The 23,190-nt window shown below is 65.5% G+C and overlaps 1 protein-coding gene across 1 annotated transcript; it reads right to left on the bottom strand.

The window, feature by feature from the left end:
- Positions 1-8,361: 8,361 nt before the first annotated feature.
- Positions 8,362-23,014, bottom strand: LOC144279429 (cell adhesion molecule CEACAM6-like). Its single transcript, XM_077840927.1, has 10 exons — positions 22,986-23,014; positions 20,184-20,791; positions 12,787-13,152; positions 11,697-11,972; positions 11,266-11,532; positions 11,005-11,109; positions 10,774-10,862; positions 10,491-10,532; positions 9,899-10,173; positions 8,362-8,954 (listed from the first exon to the last, which is right to left on the bottom strand). Exons 1-9 carry the CDS (start codon positions 23,012-23,014, stop codon positions 10,126-10,128), a joined length of 1,830 nt encoding a protein of 609 aa, XP_077697053.1. The 3' UTR covers positions 8,362-8,954; positions 9,899-10,125.
- Positions 23,015-23,190: the final 176 nt, after the last annotated feature.

Consider the following 23,190-nt stretch of genomic DNA (forward strand, 5'->3'; position numbering starts at 1 on the left):
TCCTGGGATTCACTGAGACTCTCAGCCAGCCAGTAAAACAGAAGGTTTATTGGACAACAGGAACACAGTCCAAAACAGAGCTTGTGGGTACACCCAGGACCCCTCAGTCACGTCCTTCTGCGGGAGCAGGGAGCTTAGACCCCAGCCCTGGGGTTCCCTGTGTTCCTCCACCCAGCCCCAAACTGAAACTAAACCCCCCCAGCAGGCTCCTTCCTGCCTGTCTTCACATTCCTGGGCAGAGGTGTTACCCCCCCCCGCCCCCTCCTGGCTCAGGTGACAGGCTCTCAGGTCTCCCATCCCCAGGGCACATTCCCAGGTCAACACTCCCCCCTCCCTGCTGAGTCACATCCTCACATCTCTCCCCCCTTCGAGACCGAACTGAGCGGGGTCACTGTGACCAGTGACCTGGGGAAGTTCGGGGCCCCCTCTCCAGGACAGCGCATCCGCTATCAGGTTGGCCCTTCCCTTCACGTGGACCACGTCCATGTCGTAATCCTGCAGGAGCAGGCTCCACCTCAGGAGTTTGGCGTTGGCTCCTTTCATCTGGTGCAGCCAGGTCAGGGGAGAGGGGTCGGTGTAGACTGTGAAGTGTCGCCCGAAGAGATAGGGCTCTAGTTTCTTGAGGGCCCACACCATGGCCAGGCACTCCTTCTCGATGGCCGCGTAGTGTTGCTCCCGGGGTAGCAACTTCTTGCTCAGGTACACGATGGGGTGTCTCTCCCCCTTTCCATCCTCCTGCATTAACACCACCCCCAGTCCCGTGTCGGAGGCGTCGGTGAACACCACAAAGGGCTTGTCAAAGTCTGGGTTTGCCAGAACTGGGCCACTGCCCAGAGCCTCCTTCAGCGCCCGGAAAGCCTCCTGGCACTTTCTTGTCTGGCTTCCCCTTCTTGCATAGCTCAGTGATGGGGGTGGCTATGGCGCTAAAGTGGGGCACAAATCTTCGGTAGTATCCTGCCATCCCAATAAAGGCTTGGACCTGCTTTTTGGGGTGGGGAGCGGGCCAGTCTCTGATCACCTCCACCTTGGCTGGTTCCGGCTTTAGGCGGCCGCTCCCCACCCGATGGCCCAGGTAAGATACTTCCGCCATCCCCACCTTGCACTTCTTCGCTTTTACAGTCAGCCCAGCCCCCTGGAGTCGGTCCGGCACTTGTCTAACCTGGGACACGTGGTCCTCCCAAGTCTGGCTAAAGACACAGATGTCATCAATATACGCCACGGCAAAACTCTCCATCCCCCTCAGGAGCTGGTCCACCAGGCGCTGGAAGGTGGCCGGTGCTCCCTTGAGGCCGAAAGGCAGGGTCAGGAACTCACAGAGCCCCAGAGGGGTGATAAAGGCCGATTTCAGCCGGGCATCTGCATCCAGCGGCACTTGCCAGTAGCCCTTTGTAAGGTCCATGGTGGTAAGGTACCGAGCTCCTCCCAGCTTGTCTAGGAGCTCGTCCGGCCTGGGCATGGGGTAGGCATCAGATACAGTGATGGCATTGAGCTTCCGATAGTCCACACAGAACCGGACCGACCCGTCCTTTTGGGGACCAGCACCACCGGCGAGGCCCAAGGGCTGGCAGATGGTTGGATCACCCCCAAAGCCAGCATGTCCCGGACCTCTCCCTGCCCCCACCCAGACACGGGGGCGGGGGAGTGCAGCAATCTGGGCCCCCGCTGCTCCCTTGAGGGGGGGGTCTGGCCCTGGCAGATGTGTGTGTGTGTGGGGGGGGGTCACACAGCGCAGACATCGGCCCCTGGGGGGCTGGTGCATGAAAGGGGGCAGGGCCCCCCAGACTTCAGGAATCCAACCCCCCTGTTCCCCCCAGATATTGCCCCCCAGTGGAGGCTGTGTGGAGGGGGGGCTCATCCCTGGAAGTCACCTGTGGGAAGTGGGAGACAAACCCCCCGTTAGGGAGTGGGGGGCACAGGGAGACCCCTGCGGGGGGTGGGGCAGAGCCCAGACTGACAGGAATCTGGGACATTTCTGGGAGCCAATGCCCCCCCCCGGCAGGATGGGCCGGGGCTGGGGGGGAACAGGACAGAGTGTGAGGCCCCTGGGTACAGACAGACACAGAGCTGGGCTGAGCAGCCTGATCCCGCCCCCCCTGTGGGCCCAAGTGTGTCCACCCCCCCCCCCCACAGACACACCCACCCACACCCACACCATACACACCCACCCACACACCCAAACACACTTGCACACACCAATAGACACCTCCACGACACACACCCCCACGATACACACCATGCACCCCCCACACCCCCGCCCATAGACACACCCACCGACACACCCATACACACCCATACACACCCCTACGATTCACACCCCCACCCCCACACAGCCCCTCACACCCATACACATCCGTGCACACACCATACAAACACCGACACCCCCACGATACACCCCCACAACCCCACACCCATACACACCCGCACATACACCCATAGACACCCCCACGATCCACACCATACACAACCACATCCCCCACCCACACACCCGCACACACACCCATGATACACACCACACACACATCCATACACCCACTCCCACCCCAGTATACACCCCCACACCCCCCCACACCATACACCCACACCCCCATCCACACCCAGACCACGGGGTGCAGGGGGCACGGCCCAGCTGCGGGGCCATAATCACAGGGTCCACGGAGGCCGCGTGCGGGGCCTTTGCTCTCGCTCTGCTCCCCCTGCACCCCTGGGCTGCACCGTGTGACGCTTCCCGGGGTGCCGGGCTGGGAGGCCCCCGTGATCCCCTGCCCCGCTGTGACGAGCCTTGTCTGGCCTTGCTGGGGGTCTGACCATGGACAGCAGAACCCTTCCCCCCACTGAACCAGTTTGCTGGGGGGGTTCGTTTGCCCCTCCCCCTCTGGGGTGCCTGGTTCCTGAGTCTCTGTGTGGGGCTGGATCTGCGGGAGAGGAAATTCAGTGACGGGGGGCTGGGTGTGTCCCCCCCCATGCTCTGGGACAGAGACACAAACAAACAGCTGATCCCTGCTAATCCCCCATGCAAAGCAGGATCTGAGGGGAACAATGGAGCTTCTGTGGGGCTCCGTGGGAGCCTGGGCTGGGCCCCAGCCTGGGGAGGGAAGCGTCAGAGCCTCGCGTCTGCGACCCCAGCCCTGGGATCCCCCCACCCCACTCACAGCCCCTCTACTTTCACTTGTAATGGTGCCCATTGGAGGCCTTTGTGTCCCGGACACCTGGGTCCCACGTTCCTCCCTCTTCCCCCCCCACCTGCCAGGAGAATCCCTGTCCAAGGGCCGCCGGGTCTGTGCGGGATTCACCCCATCGCCCTTCGCTGCTGCGGGACCCTCCAGCCCCCATTCAGACCCACAGCTCGGCCCACACGGGGCGGGAGACAGCGGGGCCGGGCTGCGCCCTGCATGTCGCGGGGTTAACGCTCAGCGCGGTGAAGATAGAGAGCCTGACTAGCCCTGTCCCCCTCATCACGGCGCATCTGCCCCTCTCTGGAAAGTGCCACCCCCAGGCCCTGCCCCTACCCCATCCCCACCCCAGCCATGGGCTCTGGGCGTCTCCCCCGGGCATGAGCCCAGCGGATGAGGGGGTGTCGGGGCCCTGTGAGGGGGGGGTCTGGAGCCTCAAGGGTGGGAGTGTCCCCAGATCCCTGGGGCATATCTGACCCCTCCCTGCTTCCCCAGACGCCGCAGGCTGCCCAGCGGGCTGTGTACGACCAGATGCAGAGATGTGGCCCCCCAGGTGTCCCGGTGCATGCTGGGAAGACCCCTGTACCACGGGGGGGGGGGCGGTGTCTTTGCTGTGGGGGGGTCAGACCCACCTGCTCTTTTACAGCCGCTTTGCAAAATTCACGAACCGCCCCTCCCCCCAACCCATCGGCCTGGCGTTTTGGAGCCTACGGGGCAGGGGGGGCTCACGATGTCACTGTGGGGCCCGTTGCACCAGGGCTCCCCAGGTCCAGCCCCCACCTTGACTGTCTGCAGGCGGAGCGAGCGACCCCCCCGGAGTACGAGAACCTGCCCTGCAGCCCGGGCGGGCCCAGGGGTGAGTGCCAGGCGCTCAGGGCCGTGGCTCGGGGAGGGGGGCGCAGACGGGTGTAAAGCAGCAGAGGCTCAGGCCAGAGCTAGGGGCCGGCAGGGGGCCGGGACCCAGGGCAGCAGGGACCCCGGGCGACAGGGCGCGGAGCCGGTGGCTGGGACGCCGGGTGCAAAACCTGGAGGAGCTACAGCACCCCCGGCATCCCGACATCCCGCCCCTGGGGTAGGACACCTGGGTCAGGCCGGAGCCTGGAGCCCCCCGGAGCCCTCCACCGTCCCAGGCCAGCCGCCTCCTGCAGCCCCCACTGAACATCCCCCCAGCCCCTCCTGCCCCCCCGGCCTCCTAACAGGGGCCGGGAAATCCCTGGGCATTTGTTGCTAGGTGCCAAACGCCCAGGCAATGGGAGGGGCCATTGTCTTCTGGGGCTCCCCATGGGCTCAGACCCCAGGCAGCCAGGCGTGGGGCAGGCTGCGGGACGAAATGGGACTGTTCTTAATGTTTCCTCCGAATATTGTGGGGGTGCCTCAGTTTCCCCTAGGCAGTTCTTAAGTCTCTAGGGGGCGGGATAAGGGTGTATGATCACTGCAGAGCCCTAGAGGGCAGGTGTGTGCAGGGGTCTGGACACAGAGAATGGCCGACACCCTGTTTCCTGGCCACTGATGGCCTGGGCCTTCCCCCCTGCAAGGTGAGAGCTAAAGGGTTGGAGAACAAAGGAATCCGGTGCCCTCCTGGCCCGGGAAAGGGACAAAGCCCAGAGGAGGAGGGGCTGGAGGGAGTTTCAGTTTGGGGCTGGCTGGGGACATGGAGTGAAGGGCAGACGGAGTTGTCTGGCTCACTGCCCCCCAAAATGGACCCAGCTGAGGGGTCCCGTTCTCTGCACCTACAAGCTCTGTGTTAGACCATGTTCCTGTCGTCTAATAAACCTTCTGTTTTACTGGCTGGCTGAGAGTCACGTCTGACTGTGGAGTTGCGGGGCAGGACCCTCTGGCTTCCCCATAACCCCGCCTGGCGGACTCGCTGTGGGAAGCGCAGGGAGGGGCAGAGGATGCTAGAAGGCTCCGAGGTCAGACCCAGGAAGGTGGAGCCGGGTGAGCTGTGTGTCCTGAAGACAGGCTGCTCCCAGAGAGGAGACTCCCCCAGAGTCCTGCCTGGCCTTCGTGGGGAGCAGATCCCGAGCATCGCCCAGGGACTCCGTGACAGGGGCCCATCACAGCCATGGGGCCTGGGGCCACAGGGCAGGGGGGTGAGCCAGGGGCTCGGCTGTCAGTGAGTCAGGCCGGATGGGACCAGTCAGTCAATCTGAGCTCCTGCGTCCCACCAGCCACCAGCCCCCAGCCCCCCCCAGCACCCGCCTGCTGCATCCAGTGCCCGAAGTCAGAGCAAAGTGTCACTGCCCCCGGGGGCCCAGCCCATTCTGTGCCACGGGACCGGGGGTCCAGGTGCAGCAGGGCGGGAGATAGAGAGACTCAGAGAACCCCGGCCAGTGACCCGCCCCACGCTGCAGAGGGAGGGGAGTCCCCCAGGGGCCCTGCCAGTCTGAGCGGGGGGAAAAACCTCCCTGAGCCCAGACGTGGCGACCAGCTGGACAGTGGGTGTGTGAGCAAGAACCAGCCAGCCCAGCACCTGCCAGAGAGAGAGAGAGACGCTCGGAGCCCCGCAGAGCCCAGCCCCAGGCCAGGCCGCCCCCCATGCTTTGCAGGAAGGAGATAAAAACCTCCCAGAATACACGGGGGTGAGAGGGAGAGATTCCTGCCTGACCCCTGCCGGCAGCTGGCTGAGACCCTGAAGCATGAGCATTAGCAACCTGAGACGTGAACCAGGCGTGACCCTGGAGCTGCTGAGCCCAGCCCCTGCTCTTGGCCTTGCCCAGCCCCATCACAAGCCCCACCCGTCAGTTTGTCCAGCTCTCTGGTAACACTAGAAACGCTGCAGTGTCCGGCCTGGTCTGTGGCACCGGGGTCCTTGGGCTGAACTCTCTCCCCCCACGCCACGCCCCGGGGAGTTACACCCCCACTGCAGTTACTGCGAGCGCTCAGCCCCCCCCCCCCCGCCACCCAACCAGCCCAGCTGCCAGGCCCCGCTCCTAGGACAGACCCTCCAGCCCCTGCCCAGCCTGACAGCGCCTCTGCACCGGCTCCCGGCTGCCTTCCCCTTTCTCCACCCGGGGGACAGAGCGGCCGCCCGCTCCCAGCCGAGGGCTCACCAGGGCGCGGCCCGTGGGACTAATCCGGCCTCGCTGCAGGACAGACCTGAGCCATCCCAGGCCTGCCGTACTCACAGCCTCATCCCCAGGGGACTCTCCGTTATCCTGCGACTGCCCCCACGCCCAGGGCTCTCTCCTGCTCTGTCGCGGCCCCGCTGAGCCCCCAGCTGCAGAGGAAATCTTGTTCTTACCCCCGAAGCGTGTGCCGGTGAGCCCTGCGTGGTCGGCGTCCAGGCCGAGGCTGTCGCTCCGGTCTGCCGGGTCCTCCAGCTCCTCCTGGGTCAGGGTCCCGGCCTCCCCGCAGTGCCCCAGCCCCCGACTTTCTACCACCAGCAAATGTCGGGTGCCCCCGCCCACGTCGGGTGCCACGGTCCTTAATAAACTATTGCTAAGCCTGGTTCCCAGACCGAGCCACCCGCCCGCCTGTAGCAACCTCCCTCCAGGCCAGTGAGTCCCCGCTCAGCACCACCCGCGGCCCTCGCCCCGTGGCCGGCTCCCGACCCACCGCACGCAGCGTGGGTGGGCCCCAGCGCCCCGACGCAGCGGGGAAGTCCCCACGGGGCTCCATGGCAGAGGCTTTCCTGGATGCCGGGCGTGTGAGCTCTGCGGCACGTCCCTTCGCCGACCAGCCGGTGATTGGCCCCAAGCCGGAACCCGGGGGAGGCTGGGCGCCCGCGTGTGTTACGGCCCCGTGCCCAGTTCCCGCCAGGACCGTGATTCCTCTGCCGTGCGCTGCTGGGGGCAGCCCGGCCGCTCGGTACCGGCCAGAGCCCGTTTTCCCCGTTCTGCGCCGGGAGCGTGTGTCCTGGGAGCTCCCACTCGGCCAGTGCCCGGGGCCCAACGCCAGCCTGGGGCGTGTCCACCCGGCTGGGACAGGAGTTGTGGGAGCGCGAATCGAGAGCCAGAGTCATGCCAAGGAGGGCCTGGTGCATGCTGGGAGGCCTCCCAAAAAACCCTGAACATGTGACCCAGGCCTGACCGACGCTGCCTGAGTCTGCCGAGAGCCGGAGCCAATCGCTCTGGGAGAGCCCACAGGAAATGGGGCAATCGGCTGGTGGAGCAATACCCGGTGGGAGGCGCCGAGGGTAACCAGCAGGAATGGGAGCGGGTGGGGAGGATGTGAAGGAGCGTGAGACCCAGGGGACAGACACCCCCAGGAAGCGGCAGAGTCACCCCCCCCCCCGACCGCACACACGCACCGTTCCCTAGCAGCCAAAGGGGAAGTGGGTGGGTGCAGCTCGGAGGCGACAGTCTCACCCAGGAGGGGCCCTGTGGGGCTGCCCTGCCTGTGGGTCCAGGCTCACAGCACAGACCACCCCCCCGCACTGGATCGAGACGGGTCCTGCTGTGGGTGCTGGAACTCAGGGGGCTGCCGCACCCCTCGGCTGGACGTGGTTTCCATCACACGCAGGGTTTGCAGGGTTCAATGGCTCTCAGCCCCCCACTGGGCATATGGCTCCAGCGCCCCTGGGTCCTGCTGCCGCAAAGGGGCAAAGCCCAGAGGGTCCAAGCCCAGGGACACAAATCAGGCCTGGCCCAGCGGGGCCGACCCCCGGCTCCGCAGGAGCGGGGCCGAGAGCTCCCTGCCGGGGCAGCCCCTGTCCGGCTGAGCCTGCGGGGGGCTGGGCCTCCCTTCTCCAGCAGGAGGCAGCAGCGAGTGCCCGGCACGGTCCAGGGTCCAGGCCAAACGCACCCGGGTCCCCTTGGCCCTGCTGGGGCCGGCATCGCGCCGGGGGCTCCCGTGGCCTGGCAGCTTCGCGTGCGGGGCCTTTGTTCCCACGCTGCTCGCCCTGCACCTCTGGGCTGTGCCGTGTGACGCTTCCCGGGGTGTCGGGCTGGGAGGCCCCCCGCGACCCCTTGTCCCGCTGTGACGAGCCTTGTCTGGCCTTACTGGGGGTCAGAGCGCCGAAGTCCCCCGCTTAGCCCTCGACAGGTCAGCGATCGGTGCCCCCAGTCGCCCAGGATCCCCCTGGGGTGCCCAGCCCCTGGCGCTGCCCACTGGCCAAGTTCCCAGCTCCGCTGCCCCCACGGACTCGGACCCCCCAGCTGAGCAGTGACCCCCCCCCCCCCCCCCCCCAGCCAGCGTCCCCCTCGGCCCCAGCACGGCCAGGCCTTACAGGGAAACCAGGCTGAGTTTATTGACAGGAGCCCACAGCTGGAGAAGGAGCCGCTGGAGGCTCCTGTTATTTACTCCTCGTAACTAGGAATCGGGAAATGACAGGAACGGGCAGCAGGTTTAGAACAAACACAAGGAAGTCTTTCTTCCCGCAACGCACCGTCAACCTCTGGAACTCCCTGCCAGAGGATGTTGAGAAGGCCAGGACTATAACAGCGTTCAAAAAAGAACTCAATAAGTTCCTGGAGGATCGGTCCATCAATAGCTATTCGCTAAGATGGGCAGGGATGGTGTCCCTAGCCTCTGTTTGCCAGGAACTGGGAATGGGCGCCAGGGGATGATCACTGGGAGATTCCCGGGTCTGTTCATTCCCTCTGGGGCACCCGGCACTGGCCACTGTTGGCAGACAGGACACTGGGCCGGATGGACCTTGGGTCTGACCCACTCTGGCCACTCTGACATTCTCATGGAGTTAACGGGACAATGGGTAACATGGAGAACAAACTGGGGACGCGTTTCCCAGCATCCCGACGTCCTGAACCTGCCCCTGGAAGCTCCTGCGGGGTTCAGCTCCCGCCAGTATCCGGCTCCCAGCCGCCCGGGCTCCGACTCTCCCTGCAGGAGACAAACCCGCTGGCAGCTGCTCCTGTCGGGGCAGGACCCTGGGTGCACCCCGCACCCCGCGATAGCTCCCACCAAGCCAGTGTCTGTCCTAAGAAACGCCTGCCCCCTGCACTGGGCCCTGTTCCCTGCCGGCTGCTTCCCTGGGGCTGGGGCAGACGCTGCTGGGGCCTGGCTCCGGGTGGAACCAGCTGCCTGGCGAGCTCGGCACCACCCAGCTGCCCTGAGCCGGGCACAGAGAGAACGGCCCGGTGCCTCCTGTCTGCCAGGGACGGGCCTGGCGCCTCCCGCTGCCCGGCTGGAACCAGCCCCTGAGACCCAGGCCAGACACACAGCCCCGGACGTGACCCCGGGCACACGGCTCGCCACGGTCACCGCGCCCAGCGATTCCAGCTCTGAGCAGGGACCCCATGAGCCCCTTTGGGGGCTGGTTTGTAGACATCAGAGCCGGGGGCCCCATGAGCCCCTCGGCGCCCTGTGCCCTTCGCCAGGGGTCCCGGGTCCCAGCCGGGCGGGTGGGCATCGCTGTTCACAGCTCTGCACGGGAAAACTGCCCTGGGGAGGGGAAGACGCAGGACCAGGCACTGGAGTCAGGGTGGGGGGGAAGCCCTGGGCGGGGACCCCTGGCCGTGGACCCCTGGCCGTGGTTTGGGCACCAGTGGGGCACTGGGGAGACCCAGGTCTGTGTCCCTGCAGCCCCACAGACTCCCCATGGGACCCAGGCTGGTCACTGAGCCGCCCGGGCCCCTCTGTGCAGTGGGGAGCTCCCGCGGCCTGGGGTGGGACACAGCTCAGCGCGCCAGGCTGAGGTCAGGCGGGCAGAAAACAGGGCACGTGCCCCAGGCTGGGGGGTGTTTGGTCCTGAGACATCCCCAAGCCGGTGGCAGAGGCGGGCTCCCAAATACTGTGCTGGGCAGAATGGAGCCAGAGCCACTCACAGGCGCCGAGTTTCTGATTTCTTTGGAGGGGCCCAGACACCGCGGTGATGGGCGCCAGGGAAGCAGCCTGGACGGACGGACCCCCCGGGCCGGGCGGTGGCTGTTCCTGCCCTTTAACGCTTCATCGGCGGGACGTCCCCAGGCGGCGGGACCCAGACTCGGGGACGCGCCTTTCCCAGCATGCACCGGGCCCCTCCCCGCATGCACCGGGGGGGCCGGAGGGGGCGTCACTTCTTCAGCTCCTCGTACACGTCCTGCTGTCGGGGCTGCAGCGTCTGGGGGAAACGGGGACGATTCAGCCAGAGACACCCCAGGGGAGGGCCCAGTCCCCTCCCCTCCGTGGGACCCCAACAGCCCCTCCCACACCAGGGGCCCATCCTTCCCCTCCCAGTGCTGGGCCCCCCATAGCGCCTCCCCTCAGCCCTGAGGCTCCCGGCTGGTCCCCTTCTGGCTCACTCTGCTCCCCCCGCTCTGGGATGTGTTAACCAGCCCCGTTCTCAGCCACAGGGCTTCTGGGGGGCAGCTCCCCCTCCCCCCACTGGGTCCGAACCCCCCTCAGGGGGAGGATACAGCGCAAGGGGCCGGTGCTCACCTGGTACGTGGGGCTGGGGTCAGGGGGGCTCCCGGGCTGGGCCTGGGGGAGACAGAGGCAAGAGGGGCTTTAGCACCGGACCACAGAGACCCCTCCCGCCCTCCAGCCGAGCTCGTGGTGGGAGGAGGGACCCTGGGAGAGTGAGTGGGACCCAGGGCTTGTGTAACCCTCCCCCACCCCCGCCCAAAGGGGACGGGGTAAACTGGCTGGGGGCAGCGGGTGGGGACTCAGGAGGGGGCAGGACTGGAATAAGGGGCGGGACTGGAGCCTTGTCACTCATCACTGGCCCCGCCCCAGCTTTCGGGGGCAGGTTTTCGTACACCAAGACGGGTGCCCCGGTCTCCTTGGGGGTCTCGGTCTGGCGGCGAGAGTCTGGGAGGAATCATCAGAGACACTGGAATTGGGGTCCTGGCTCCCAGCCCCCCTGCTCTAACCACTAGACCCAAGTCCCCTCCCAGAGCTGGGAGAGAACCCAGGAGTCCTGGCTCTCCCAGGGGGGCCGGGTGTTACTCACAGAGGAAATAGGCCCCGACTCCGACCAGCGCTACCCCCGCCAGCGACCCGATGACGATCCCAGCGACGGCCCCGGCAGAGAGACCTGGACGAGGGGCGACTGGGGCTGGAGGAGAGATGTGGGGAGGGTTGGATCAGACGGTCAGTAACAATCCCCCCACGCCGCTCCCTGCAGCCTGGGCCCCTAGCGCCGCACTGGGGCGTTGGTGCCAGCAGTGGGATCCCTATGTCTGCAGCGCCTTGCTCCATCCCGGGGACTCACCCGTCCCTGTCACCCGCACGGCGACAGACGCCCGGGCAGTGCGGTTGGTAATTGGGTTGTCAGCCTGGCACTCGTACATGCCCTGGTGATCTAAGGTCGTGGGGTTAAAGGTCAAGCTGGTCCCGGTCTTGTTAGTGTCGGTGCCATTGAGAACCCAGCGATAGCTCGGGGCTGGGACGGAGTCGGCGACGCACGACAGGGTGAGAGGGGACCCGAGGGTCAGGTCGATGGGTCCTGGCGGGTCTATCCTGGCAGAGTCTGGCCCGTCTACACAGAGAGGGAGAGGATCAAGGGAAAGGACAGCGCCAGTGAGAGATCCCCGTATTAACGGCCCCGGTGCCCCACCCCAGAGATGGCTGCATCTCCGTGGCTGGGTGATGCCAGCAGGGCCGGGGGCAGCGCGGCCAGGGGACGGGGCTGCAGTTACTCACAGGCCACTGTCACGGTGCTGGGCTCGCTGCGTTCGGTGCTGACGGGGTTCCTGACCTCGCACTGGTAGGCGCCGGCATCGCCCCGGGTGACACCCGACACCGTGAGGGTCCGGTTGTCAGGGGACAGCCCCAGCCGGTCACTGGGCGTGAGGGACGCCCCGTCCCGGAGCCAGAGCAGGGTGTCGGCACGGGGGGAGCTGTTACACGTGAGGGTGAAGGTCCCGCTCTCCAGCACCTGGGCTTGGTTTGGCGTCACTGTGGGCTTGGGCAGCATTTCTGGGAACAGAGAGAGCGTCCCTGGGGGAGCAGTTGGATCCACCCCTACCCCAGGGGAGCCCTCGCTCTACGGGGCTCCTGCCCCGCAGCCCTGTGGAGGATTCAGACCCAGCTCCCTGGCAGCAGTAGTGAGCTGTTATCCAGCCACAGACTTTATTGTAGGGCTACACGGCTACATGGGAAAGAGTGGCGTTCTGGGAGCCAGGACTCCTGGGTTCTCTCCCCAGCTCTGGGAGGGGAGTGGGGCTGGTGGGTCAGAGCAGGGGGGGCTGGGAGCCAGGACTCCTGGGTTCTCTCTCCGGCTCTGGGAGGGGAGTGGGGCTGGTGGGTCAGAGCAGGGGGGGCTGGGAGCCAGGACTCCTGGGTTCTCTCTCCAGCTCTGGGAGGGGAGTAGGGGCTGGTGGGTTAGAGCAGCGGGGGCTGGGAGCCAGGACTCCAGGGTTCGATCCGGGCAGGGCAGCGGAGTGGGGCCTGCATGGGGAGGTCTGTGGAGCCGGCAGAATGGGGTTAATGCAGATTATACCAACTGCGACAGCAGCAGCTGTTGGGAGGGGGGTTACTCCCCATCCATGTTCAGTCCTGGCTCCCAGCTCAGGGAGGGGTCGTCTGGGGGCCCAGAGCCCCACATCTCTTTGTATTGGGGGGTCATCATCTCTTGGGGGCAGGGGGTGGGATGCCACATACAGGGCAGGGTCTGTGTTTGGGGGGGGGGGGTCCCCCCCATGACCCAGCCAGGCTCATCCCGGGGGAGAGGCCCAGAGCCCATCGCTGGGGTGGGAATGGGGAAGGGGCAGGGCCCGGGGGTGGCACTTACCAGAGATGGGCAGATGCACCGTGCCGAGGCCAGGGCTAGTCCGGCTCTGAATATCCACCGTGTATTTCCCGGTGTCGCTGAGCCTTAACCCCGCGATGTGCAGGGCGCAGTCCGGCCCCGCTGTCTCCCGCCCCGTGTGGGCCAAGTCGTTGTTCTGGACGGGGGCTGGTCCTGGGTAGTAGGTGAGGATCCGGCTGCTTGCATCAGTGGTCGCTGATCGGTACCAGCTGCAGACCACCAAGTCCTGTGGTGGATTCTGGGGGGCCAGGCTGACGCCCCCTCCCACCGCGGGGCTCGGCGGGGTGAGGACGATGGTCACCGGGGTCTGGGCCGGCGCCGGCTGGAGGCAGGAGCCCAGGACGGAGGCTGCGGGGGGAGACCAGAGAGACAGATACCAAGTGGTGCCCCTCACTCCCGACCTGCAGCCCCTCCGTTTGCATTTGCACTGTCCCCTGGTACAGTCCTTGGTGTCCGGGACACCTGGGTCCCGTCCCCCACCCGGCTCCACCCTCTCAGCTGCAAGGGACCCCTCGCCAGGTGCCGCCCCGCCGCCTTTTGCTGCAGCCGGACCTGCCTCGACCCAGGGGAGGCGTCTCTGGGCTGGGACCCTGGAGTCCGGACCCACAGGCAGGGCAGCCCCACGGGGCACCTCCGGCCTCAGGCTTCCCCTCCCAGCCTCCTCCGCTCACTTCCTCTTCGCTTTGGAGGAAGGAACCGGTGCGGCGGGGGGCGGGGTGGGTAGGGAAAGGGTCTTCTCCCTTCTCCCCCCGCCCCCCACGGGGTGCCGGGTCCCTGGGTCTCTGCCTGGCTCTGGTTCCACCTGCTAGATCTGGGGGGAGGGAGTTCAGTGGGGGGGGATTGGTGTGTCCCCCCCAGTTCTCTAGCCCAGAGAGACACAAGCAAACACTGATCCCTGCTGCGGGACACAACGGGGCTTCTGTGCGTGTCCCCGTGGCTTGGGGGCACAGCCTCGGGGGAGGGTGGGGTTGGAGCCAGCCTGGGAAAGGAAGCGTCAGAGCCCCCCTCCGGCTACTCCAGCTCTGCCGGGGCCCCTGAGTCCCGACCCACAGCCCCTCCACTTTCATTGACGCTGGCTCTTATTGCAGCCCTTTCTGCCCCGGACACCTGGGTCCCACGTTCTCCCCCTCTGACCTGCCAGGAGAATCCCTGCCAAGGGCCGCCCGGTCTGTGGGGGATTCGCCCCATCGCCCTTCACTGCTGCGGGACCCGCCGGGACGGCAGAGACGCCTGGTTCCCAGCTGGGGGCAAAGGGCAGAGACGGGGGAAGTGGGGGGAGGGAGGGGAGCTGGCACGAAGCACCTCCCTTGCCCCTCCCAGCACAGGTCCATGATACCCCCACATCTTGAATACTGCCTGCAGTTCTGGTCGCCCCGTCTCAAAAAAGATAAATTAGAATGAGTAAAGGTACAGCGAAGGGCAACAAAATGATGAGGGGTATGGAACAGCTTCCAGATGAAGACAGATTAACAAGACTGGGACTTTTCAGCTTGGAAAAGAGACGACTAAGGGGAGATATGATAGAGGCCTATGAAATCTTGACCGGTGTGGAGAAAGTGAATAAGGTAATGTTATTTTACCCCCCCCCCTTCACTTAACCCAAGAACCAGCGCTCACCCAATTAAATTAAGAAGCAGCAGGTTTAAAACAAACAAAGGAAGTATTTCTTCACACAACGCACAGCCAACCTGCGGAACTCTTTGCCATGGATGTTGTGACGGCCAAAATTATAACCGGGTTCAAAAAGAACTAGGTAAGTTCTCTGACCCCTCCCCATTTCCCCAGATGCTGCAGCCTGGACAGCGGGACATGTACGATCAGCTGCAGAGATGAGGCCCCCCAGTGCCCCCGCCGCCTAACCAGCCATGCTGCCAGGCCCCGCTCCTAGGACAGACCCTCCAGCCCCCGCCCAGCCTGGCAGCGCCTCTGCACTGGCTCCCGGCTGCCTTCCCCTTTCTCCACCTGGGGGACAGAGCGGCCGCCCGCTCCCAGCCGAGGGCTCACCAGGGCGCGGCCAGTGGGACTAATCCGGCCTGTCAAGGTTCCTCCCCCACTCTGAACTCTAGGGTACAGATGTGGGCACTGCATGAAAACCTCCTAAGCTTACTTTCACCAGCTTAGGTTAAAACTTCCCCAAGGTACAAATTAATTTTATCCTTTGTCCCTGGATCTCCACTGCCACCACCAAACTCTAACTGGGTTTACTGGGAAACAGTTTGGACACATCTTTCCCCCCAAAATCCTCCCAACCTTTGCACCCCACTTCCTGGGAAAGGTTTGGTAAAAATCCTCACCAATTTGCATAGGTGACCACAGACCCAAACCCTTGGATCTGAGAACAATGAAAAAGCATTCCATTTTCTTACAAGAAGACTTTTAATAGAAGTAAAGGAATCACCTTTGTAAAATCAGGATGGTAGATACCTTACAGGGTAATTAGATTCAAAACATAGAGAATCCCTCTAGGCAAAACCTTAAGTTACAAAAAAGACACACAGGAGTAGTCATTCTATTCAGCACAGTTCTTTTCTCAGCCATTTCAAGAAATCATAATCTAACACATACCTAGCTAGATTACTTACTAAAGTTCTAAGACTCCATTCCTGTTCTGTCCCCACCAAAAGCAGCATACAGACTGACCCAGACCCTTTGTTTCTCTCCCTCCTCCCAGCTTTTGAAAGTATCTTGTCTCCTCATTGGTCATTTTGGTCAGGTGCCAGCGAGGTTACCTTTAGCTTCTTAACCCTTTACAGGTGAGAGGGCCCCAGCGCCCTGACCCAGCGGGGAATTCCCCACCGGGCTCCATGGCAGAGGCTTTCCTGGACCCAGGGTGTGTGAGCCCTGCAGCGCGTCTCTTTGCCGACCAGACGGTGATTGGCCCCAAGCCGGACCCCGGCTGAGTCTGGGCGCCCACGTGTGTTACGGCCCCGTGCCCAGTTACCGCCAGGACCGTGATTCCTCTGCCGTGCGCTGCTGGGGGCAGCCTGGCCGCTCAGTACCGGCCAGAGCCCGTTTTCCCCGTTCTGCGCCGGGAGCGTGTGTCCTGGGAGCTCCCACTCGGCCAGTACCCGGGGCCCAACGCCAGCCTGGGGCGTATCCACCCGGCTGGGACAGGAGTTGTGGGAGCACGAATCGAGAGCCAGAGTCATGCCAAGGAGAGCCTGGTGCATGCTGGGAGGCCACCCAAAAAACCCTGAACATGTGACCCAGGCCTGACCGACGCTGCCTGAGTCTGCCGAGAGCCGGAGCCGATCGCTCTGGGAGAGCCCACAGGAAATGGGGCAATCGGCTGGTGGAGCAATACCCGGTGGGAGGGGCCGAGGGTAACCAGCAGGAACGGGAGCGGGTGGGGGGGCTGTGAAGCAGCGTGAGACCCAGGGGACAGACACCCCCAGGAAGCGGCAGAGTCACCCCCCCCGACCGCACACACGCACCGTTCCCTGCAGCCAAAGGGGAAGTGGGTGGGTGCAGCTCGGAGGCGACAGTCTCACCCAGGAGGGACCCTGTGGGGCTGCCCTGCCTGTGGGTCCAGGCTCACAGCACAGACTGCCCCCCCGCACTGGATCGAGATGGGTCCTGCTGTGGGTGCTGGAACTCGGGGGGCTGCCGCACCCCTTGGCTGGACGTGGTTTCCATCACACGCAGGGTTTGCAGGGTTCAGTGGCTCTCAGCCCCCCACTGGGCATAGGGCTCCAGCGCCCCTGGGTCCTGCTGCCGCGAAGGGGCAAAGCCCAGAGGGTCCAAGCCCAGGGAAACAAATCAGGCCTGGCCCAGCGGGGCTGTCCCGCGGCTCCCCAGGAGCGGGGCCGAGAGCTCCCTGCCGGGGCAGCCCCTGTCCGGCTGAGCCTGCGGGGGGCTGGGACTCGCTTCTCCAGCAGGGGGCAGCAGCGAGTGCCCGGCACGGCCAGGGTCCAGGCCAGACGCACCCGGATCCCCTTGGCCCTGCTGGGGCCGGCATCACGCCGGGGGCTCCCGTGGCCTGGCAGCTTCGCGTGCGGGGCCTTTGTTCCCACGCTGCTCCTCCTGCACCCCTGGGCTGTGCCGTGTGACGCTTCCCGGGGTGCCGGGCAGGGAGGCCCCCCGCGACCCCTTGTCCCGCTGTGACGAGCCTTGTCTGGCCTTACTGGGGGTCAGAGCCCCAAAGCCCCCTGCTCAGCTCTCGACAGGTCAGCGATCGGCGCCCCCAGTCGCCCAGGATCCCCCTGGGGTGCCCAGCTCCTGGCGCTGCCCACTGGCCAAATTCCCAGCTCCGCTGCCCCCACGGACTCAGACCCCCCAGCTGAGCAGTGACCCCCCCAGCCAGCGTCCCCCTCGGCCCCAGCATGGCCAGGCCTTACAGAGACAACCAGGCTGAGTTTATTGACCGGAGCCCAGAGCTGGAGAAGGAGCTGCTGGAGGCTCCTGTTATTTACTCCTTGTAACTAGGGATCGGGAAATGACAGGAACGGGCAGCAGGTTTAGAACAAACACAAGGAAGTCTTTCTTCCCGCAACGCACCGTCAACCTGTGGAACTCCCTGCCAGAGGATGTTGAGAAGGCCAGGACTATAACAGCGTTCAAAAAAGAACTCAATAAGTTCCTGGAGGATCGGTCCATCAATAGCTATTCGCTAAGATGGGCAGGGATGGTGTCCCTAGCCTCTGTTTGCCAGGAGCTGGGAATGGGCGACAGGGGATGATCACTGGGCGATTCCCAGGTCTGTTCATTCCCTCTGGGTCACCTGGCACTGGCCACTGTTGGCAGACAGGACACTGGGCCGGATGGACCTTGGGTCTGACCAACTCTGGCCACTCTGACATTCTCATGGAGTTAACGGGACAATGGGTAACATGGAGAACAAACTGGGGACGCGTTTCCCAGCGTCCCGAAATCCCAAACCCGCCCCTGGAAGCTCCTGCGGGGTTCAGCTCCCGCCAGCATCCGGCTCCCAGCCGCCCGGGCTCCGACGCTCCTTGCACGAGACAAACCCAATGGCAGCTGCTCCCCTCGGGGCAGGACCCTGGGTGCACCCCCACCCTGCGATAGCTCCCACCAAGCCAGCGTCTGTCCTCAGAAACGCCTGCCCCCCGCACTGGGCCGTTTGCCCTGCCAGCTGCTTCTCTGGGGCTGAACCAGCCGCCTGGCGAGCTCGGCACCACCCAGCTGCCCCGGAGCCGGGCACAGAGAGAACGGCCCGGTGCCTCCTGTCTGCCAGGGACGGGCCTGGCGCCTTCCGCTGCCCGGCTGGAACCAGCCCCTGAGACCCAGGCCAGACACACAGCCCCTGATTTCTTTGGAGGGGCCCAGACGCTGCGGTGATGGGCACCAGGGAAGCAGCCTGGATGGACGGACCCCCCGGGCCGGGCGGTGGCTGTTCCTGCCCTTTAACGCTTCATCGGCGGGACGTCCCCCGGCGGCGGGACCCAGGCTCGGGGACGCGTCTTTCCCAGCATGCACCGGGCCCCTCCCAGCATGCACCGGGGGAGCCGGAGTGGGCGTCACTTCTTCAGCTCCTCGTACACGTCTTCCTGTCGGGGCTGCAGCGTCTGGGGGAAACGGAGACGATTCAGCCAGAGACGCCCCAGGGGAGGGCCCAGTCCCCTCCCCCCCGTGGGACCCCAACAGCCCCTCCCACACCAGGGGCCCATCCTTCCCCTCCCAGTGCTGGGCCCCCCATAGCGCCTCCCCTCAGCCCTGAGGCTCCCGGCTGGTCCCCTTCTGGCTCACTCTGCTCCACCCCTCTGGGATGTGTTAACCAGCCCCGTTCTCAGCCATAGGGCTTCTGGGGGGCAGCTCCCCCTCCCCCCACTGGGTCCGAACCCCCCTCAGGGGGAGGATACAGCGCAAGGGGCCGGTGCTCACCTGGTACGTGGGGCTGGGATCAGGGGGGGTCCCAGGCTGGGCCTGGGGGAGACAGAGGCAAGAGGGGCTTTAGCACCGGACCACAGAGACCCCCCCCGCCCCTCCAGCCGAGCTCGGGGTGGGGGGAGGGACCCTGGGAGAGTCAGTGGGACCCAGGGTTTGTGTAACCCTCCCCCACCCCCGCCCAAAGGGGACGGGGTAAACTGGCTGGGGGCTGCGGTCGGGACTCAGGAGGGGGCGGGACTGGAATAAGGGGCGGGACTGGACCCTTGTCACTCACCAGTGGCCCCGCCCCGGCTGTCGGGGGCAGGTTCTCATACACCAAGACGGGTGCCCCGGTCTCCTTGGGGGTCTCGTTCCGGCTGCGAGAGTCTGGGAGGAATCATCAGAGATGCTGGAATTGGGTCCTGTCTCCCAGCCCCCCCTGCTCTAACCACTAGACCCCACTCCCCTCCCAGAGCTGGGAGAGAACCCAGGAGTCCTGGCTCTCCCGGGGGGGGGGGGCGGGTGTTACTCACAGAGGAAATAGGCCCCGACTCCGACCAGCGCCGCCCCCGCCAGCGACCCAATGACGATCCCAGCGACGGCCCCGGCAGAGAGACCTGGACGAGGGGCAACTGGGTCTGGAGGAGAGATGTGGGGAGGGTTGGATCAGATGTTCAGTAACAATCCCCCCACGCCGCTCCCTGCAGCCTGGGCCCCTAGCGCCGCACTGGGGCGTTGGTGCCAGCAGTGGGATCCCTGTGTCTGCAGCGCGTTGTTCCACCTGGGAACAGAGAGAGCGTCCCTGGGGGAGCAGTTGGATCCACCCCGACCCCAGGGGAGCCCTTGCTCTAGGGGGTTCCTGCCCCACAGCCCTGTAGAGGATTCAGACCCAGCTCCCTGGCAGCAGTAGTGAGCTGTTATCCAGCCACAGACTTTATTGTAGGGCTACACGGCTACATGGGAAAGAGTGGTGTTCTGGGAGCCAGGACTCCTGGGTTCTCTCCCCAGCTCTGGGAGGGGAGTGAGGGCTGGTGGGTTACAGCAGGGGGGCTGGGAGCCAGGACTCCTGGGTTCTCTTCCTGGCTCTGGGAGGGGAGTGGGGCTGGTGGGTTAGATGGGGCGGGGCGGGGGAGTGGGGGCTGGTGGGTTAGAGCAGCGGGGGCTGGGAGCCAGGACTCCTGGGTTCAATCCGGGCAGGGCAGGGGAGTGGGGTCTGCGTGGGGAGGTCTGTGGAGCCGGCAGAATGGGGTTAATGCAGATTATACCAACTGCGACAGCAGCAGCTGTTGGGGGCGGTCACTCCCCATCCATGTTCAGTCCTGGCTCCCAGGTCAGGGAGGGGGCGTCTGGGGGCCCAGAGCCCCACATCTCTGTGTATTGGGGGGTCATCATCTCTTGGGGTCAGGGGGGTGGGATGCCACATACAGGGCAGGGTCTGTGTTTGGGGGCAGGTCCCCCCCATGACCCAGCCAGGCTCATCCCCAGGGGAGAGGCCCAGAGCCCATCGCTGGGGCGGGGACGGGGAAGGGGCAGGGCCCGGGGGTGGCTCTTACCAGAGACGGGCAGATGCACCGTGCTGAGGCCAGGGCTAGTCGGGCTCTGAATATCCACCGTGTAGCTCCCGGTGTCATTGAGCCTTAACCCCGCGATGTGCAGGGCGCAGCCCGGCCCCGCTGTCTCCCGCCCCGTGTGGGCCGAGTCGTTGGTCTGGACGGGGGGTGGTCCTGGGTAGTAGGTGAGGATCCGGCTGCTTGGATCCGTGGTCGCTGATCGGTACCAGCTGCACGACAGCAAGTCCTGTGGCGGATTCTGGGGGGCCAGGCTGACGCCCCCTCCCACCGCGGGGCTCGGCGGGGTGAGGACGATGGTCACCGGGGTCTGGGCCGGCGCCGGCTGGAGGCAGGAGCCCAGGACGGAGGCTGCGGGGGGAGACCAGAGAGACAGATACCAAGTGGTGCCCCTCACTCCCGACCTGCAGCCCCTCCGTTTGCATTTGCACTGTCCCCTGGTACAGTCCTTGGTGTCCGGGACACCTGGGTCCCCCCCCCGCCCCCGCTCCACCCTCTCAGCTGCAAGGGACCCCTCGCCAGGTGCCGCCCCGCCGCCTTTTGCTGCAGCCGGACCTGCCTCGACCCAGGGGAGGCGTTTCTGGGCCGGGACCCTGGAGTTCGGACCCACAGGCAGGGCAGCCCCACGGGGCCCCTCCGGCCTCAGGCTTCCCCTCCCAGCCTCCTCCGCTCACTTCCCCCTCGCTTTGGAGGAAGGAACCGGTGCGGCGGGGGGTGGGGGAGGGAAGGGAAAGGGTCTTCTCCCTTCTCCCCCCGCCCCCCACGGGGTGCCGGGTCCCTGGGTCTCTGCCTGGCTCTGGTTCCGCCTGCTAGATCTGGGGGGAGGGAGTTCAGTGGGGGGGGCTGGGTGTGTCCCCCCCAGTTCTCTAGCCCAGAGAGACACAAGCAAACACTGATCCCTGCTGCGGGACACAACGGGGCTTCTGTGCGTGTCCCCGCGGCTTGGGGGCTCAGCCCCGGGGGCGGGTGGGGTTGGAGCCAGCCTGGGAAAGGAAGCGTCAGAGGCCCCCTCTGACTACTCCAGCCCTGGGGTGCCCCTCGCCCAGCTCTGCCGGGGCCCCTGAGTCCCAACCCACAGCTCCGCTTTCATTCACACTGACTCTTATTGCAGCCCTTTTTGCCCCGGACACCTGGGTCCCACATTCTCCCCCTCTGACCTGCCAGGAAAATCCCTGTCCAAGGGCCGCCCGGTCTGTGGGGGATTCGCCCCATCGCCCTTCGCTGCTGCGGGACCCGCCGGGACCCGCCGGGACGGCAGAGACGCCTGGTTCCCAGCTGGGGGCAAAGGGCAGAGACGGGGGAAGCGGGAGGGAGCGGAGCCGGCACGAAGCACCTCCCTTGCCCCTCCCAGCCCAGGTATGGGGCAGGGGGTGCGGCCCCTTTGGCACCGTGCCCCCCCTTTCCTGACAGCTCTGCCTGCCTCCCCTGCCAGGGGGAGGGACTCACCCGCCCCTCCCCCTGACCCCACCCAGACACAGGGGTGGGAGGTGCAGCCATCCGGGCCCCCACTGCTCCCTTGAGCGGGGGGTCTGGCCCTGGCAGATGTGTGTGTGGGGGGTCACAAAGCGCAGAAATCGGCCCCTGGGGGGCTGGTGCATGAAAGGAATCCTACTCCCGCTGTTCCGCCCACATATTGCCCCCCAGTGGAGGCTGTGTGGAGGGGGGGGCTCATCCCTGGAAGTCACCCGTGGGAAGTGGGAGACAAACCCCCCGTTAGGGAGTGGGGGCCACAGGGAGACCCCTGCGGGGGCTGGGGGGGGGCCAGAGCCCAGACTGACGGGAATCTGGGACATTTCTGGGAGCCAAAGCCCCCCCCCCCGGCAGGATGGGCCTGGGCTGGGGGGGAACAGGACAGAGTGTGAGGCCCCTGGGCACAGACAGACACAGAGCTGGGCTGAGCAGCCTGATCCCGCCCCGCCTGTGGGCCCACGTGTGTCCACCCACCCCCCACAGACACACCCACCCCCACACACACCCTACACACCCACACACACCCGCACACACACCATGCACACACCGATAGACACACCCACCCACACACCCATACACCCCCCCACTATACACACACCCATAGACACCCCCACGATACACACCATACACACCCACACACACTCCCCCCACACCCATAGACACATCCACTCACCCACCCACCCATCCTCCCACACACAAACACTCCCGAACCCCCCACCCATACACACCCGCACAGACACCCCATACACACACTCGCCACCCACCCACACACCCATACACCCCACACACTATACACACACCCATAGACACCCCCACGATACACACCATACACACCCACACACACACCCCCCCACACCCATAGACACATCCACTCACCCACCCACCCATCCTCCCACACACAAACACTCCCGAACCCCCACACCATACACACCCGCACAGACACCCCATACACACACACGCCACCCACCCACACAGCCATACACCCCACACACTATACACAACCCATAGACACCCCCACGATACACACCATACACGCCCACACACCCCCCCACACACCCATAGACACATCCACACACCCACCCACCCATCCTCCCACACACAAACACTCCCGAACCCCCCACCCATACACACCGCCACACTCATACACCCACACAGAGTCATACAGACACCCCCACCCCACCCCCACAGCAGGGCCCGTCCCGTCCAGCAGGGGGCGCAGGGACACACACACACACACACACGGGGCGGGGGGGTCACATCAGTGTCAGCCCGTCCGACTCGCTGCGTCCTGCGGTTCCCAGCGTTGCGGAGCGTTACCCCGGGGTGTCGGGGAGCCGCCGGCCCATTGTCGCTGCCCCCAGGCCGGGGCTCTTGGGCCGAGCGGGGCTGGGGGGTGGCGCCGTCGGGTTCCACGTTCTGCCCAGGCGGCTGGAGGGCCAGGCTGACCCCCCCCGCCCTTGTGGGGGTCGAGGGGGGGAGTCCGGGACAGGGGTTGGCTGGACACGGGCCCCAACCCTCCCTG

The sequence above is a fragment of the Eretmochelys imbricata genome, chromosome 24 (genome assembly GCF_965152235.1).
Source record: "Eretmochelys imbricata isolate rEreImb1 chromosome 24, rEreImb1.hap1, whole genome shotgun sequence".
NCBI lineage: Eukaryota > Metazoa > Chordata > Testudines > Cheloniidae > Eretmochelys > Eretmochelys imbricata.

Coding starts and splice junctions, on each gene's coding strand:
- LOC144279429 (XM_077840927.1), bottom strand. CDS start 23,014: ATGGGCCGGCGGCTCCCCGACACCCCGGG. Junction 11,533..11,696: donor CAGCACCGTGACAGTGGCCT/GTGAGTAACTGC, acceptor CTCTCTGTGTAG/ACGGGCCAGACTCTGCCAGG. Junction 10,863..11,004: donor AGTCGGGGCCTATTTCCTCT/GTGAGTAACACC, acceptor GATTCCTCCCAG/ACTCTCGCCGCCAGACCGAG.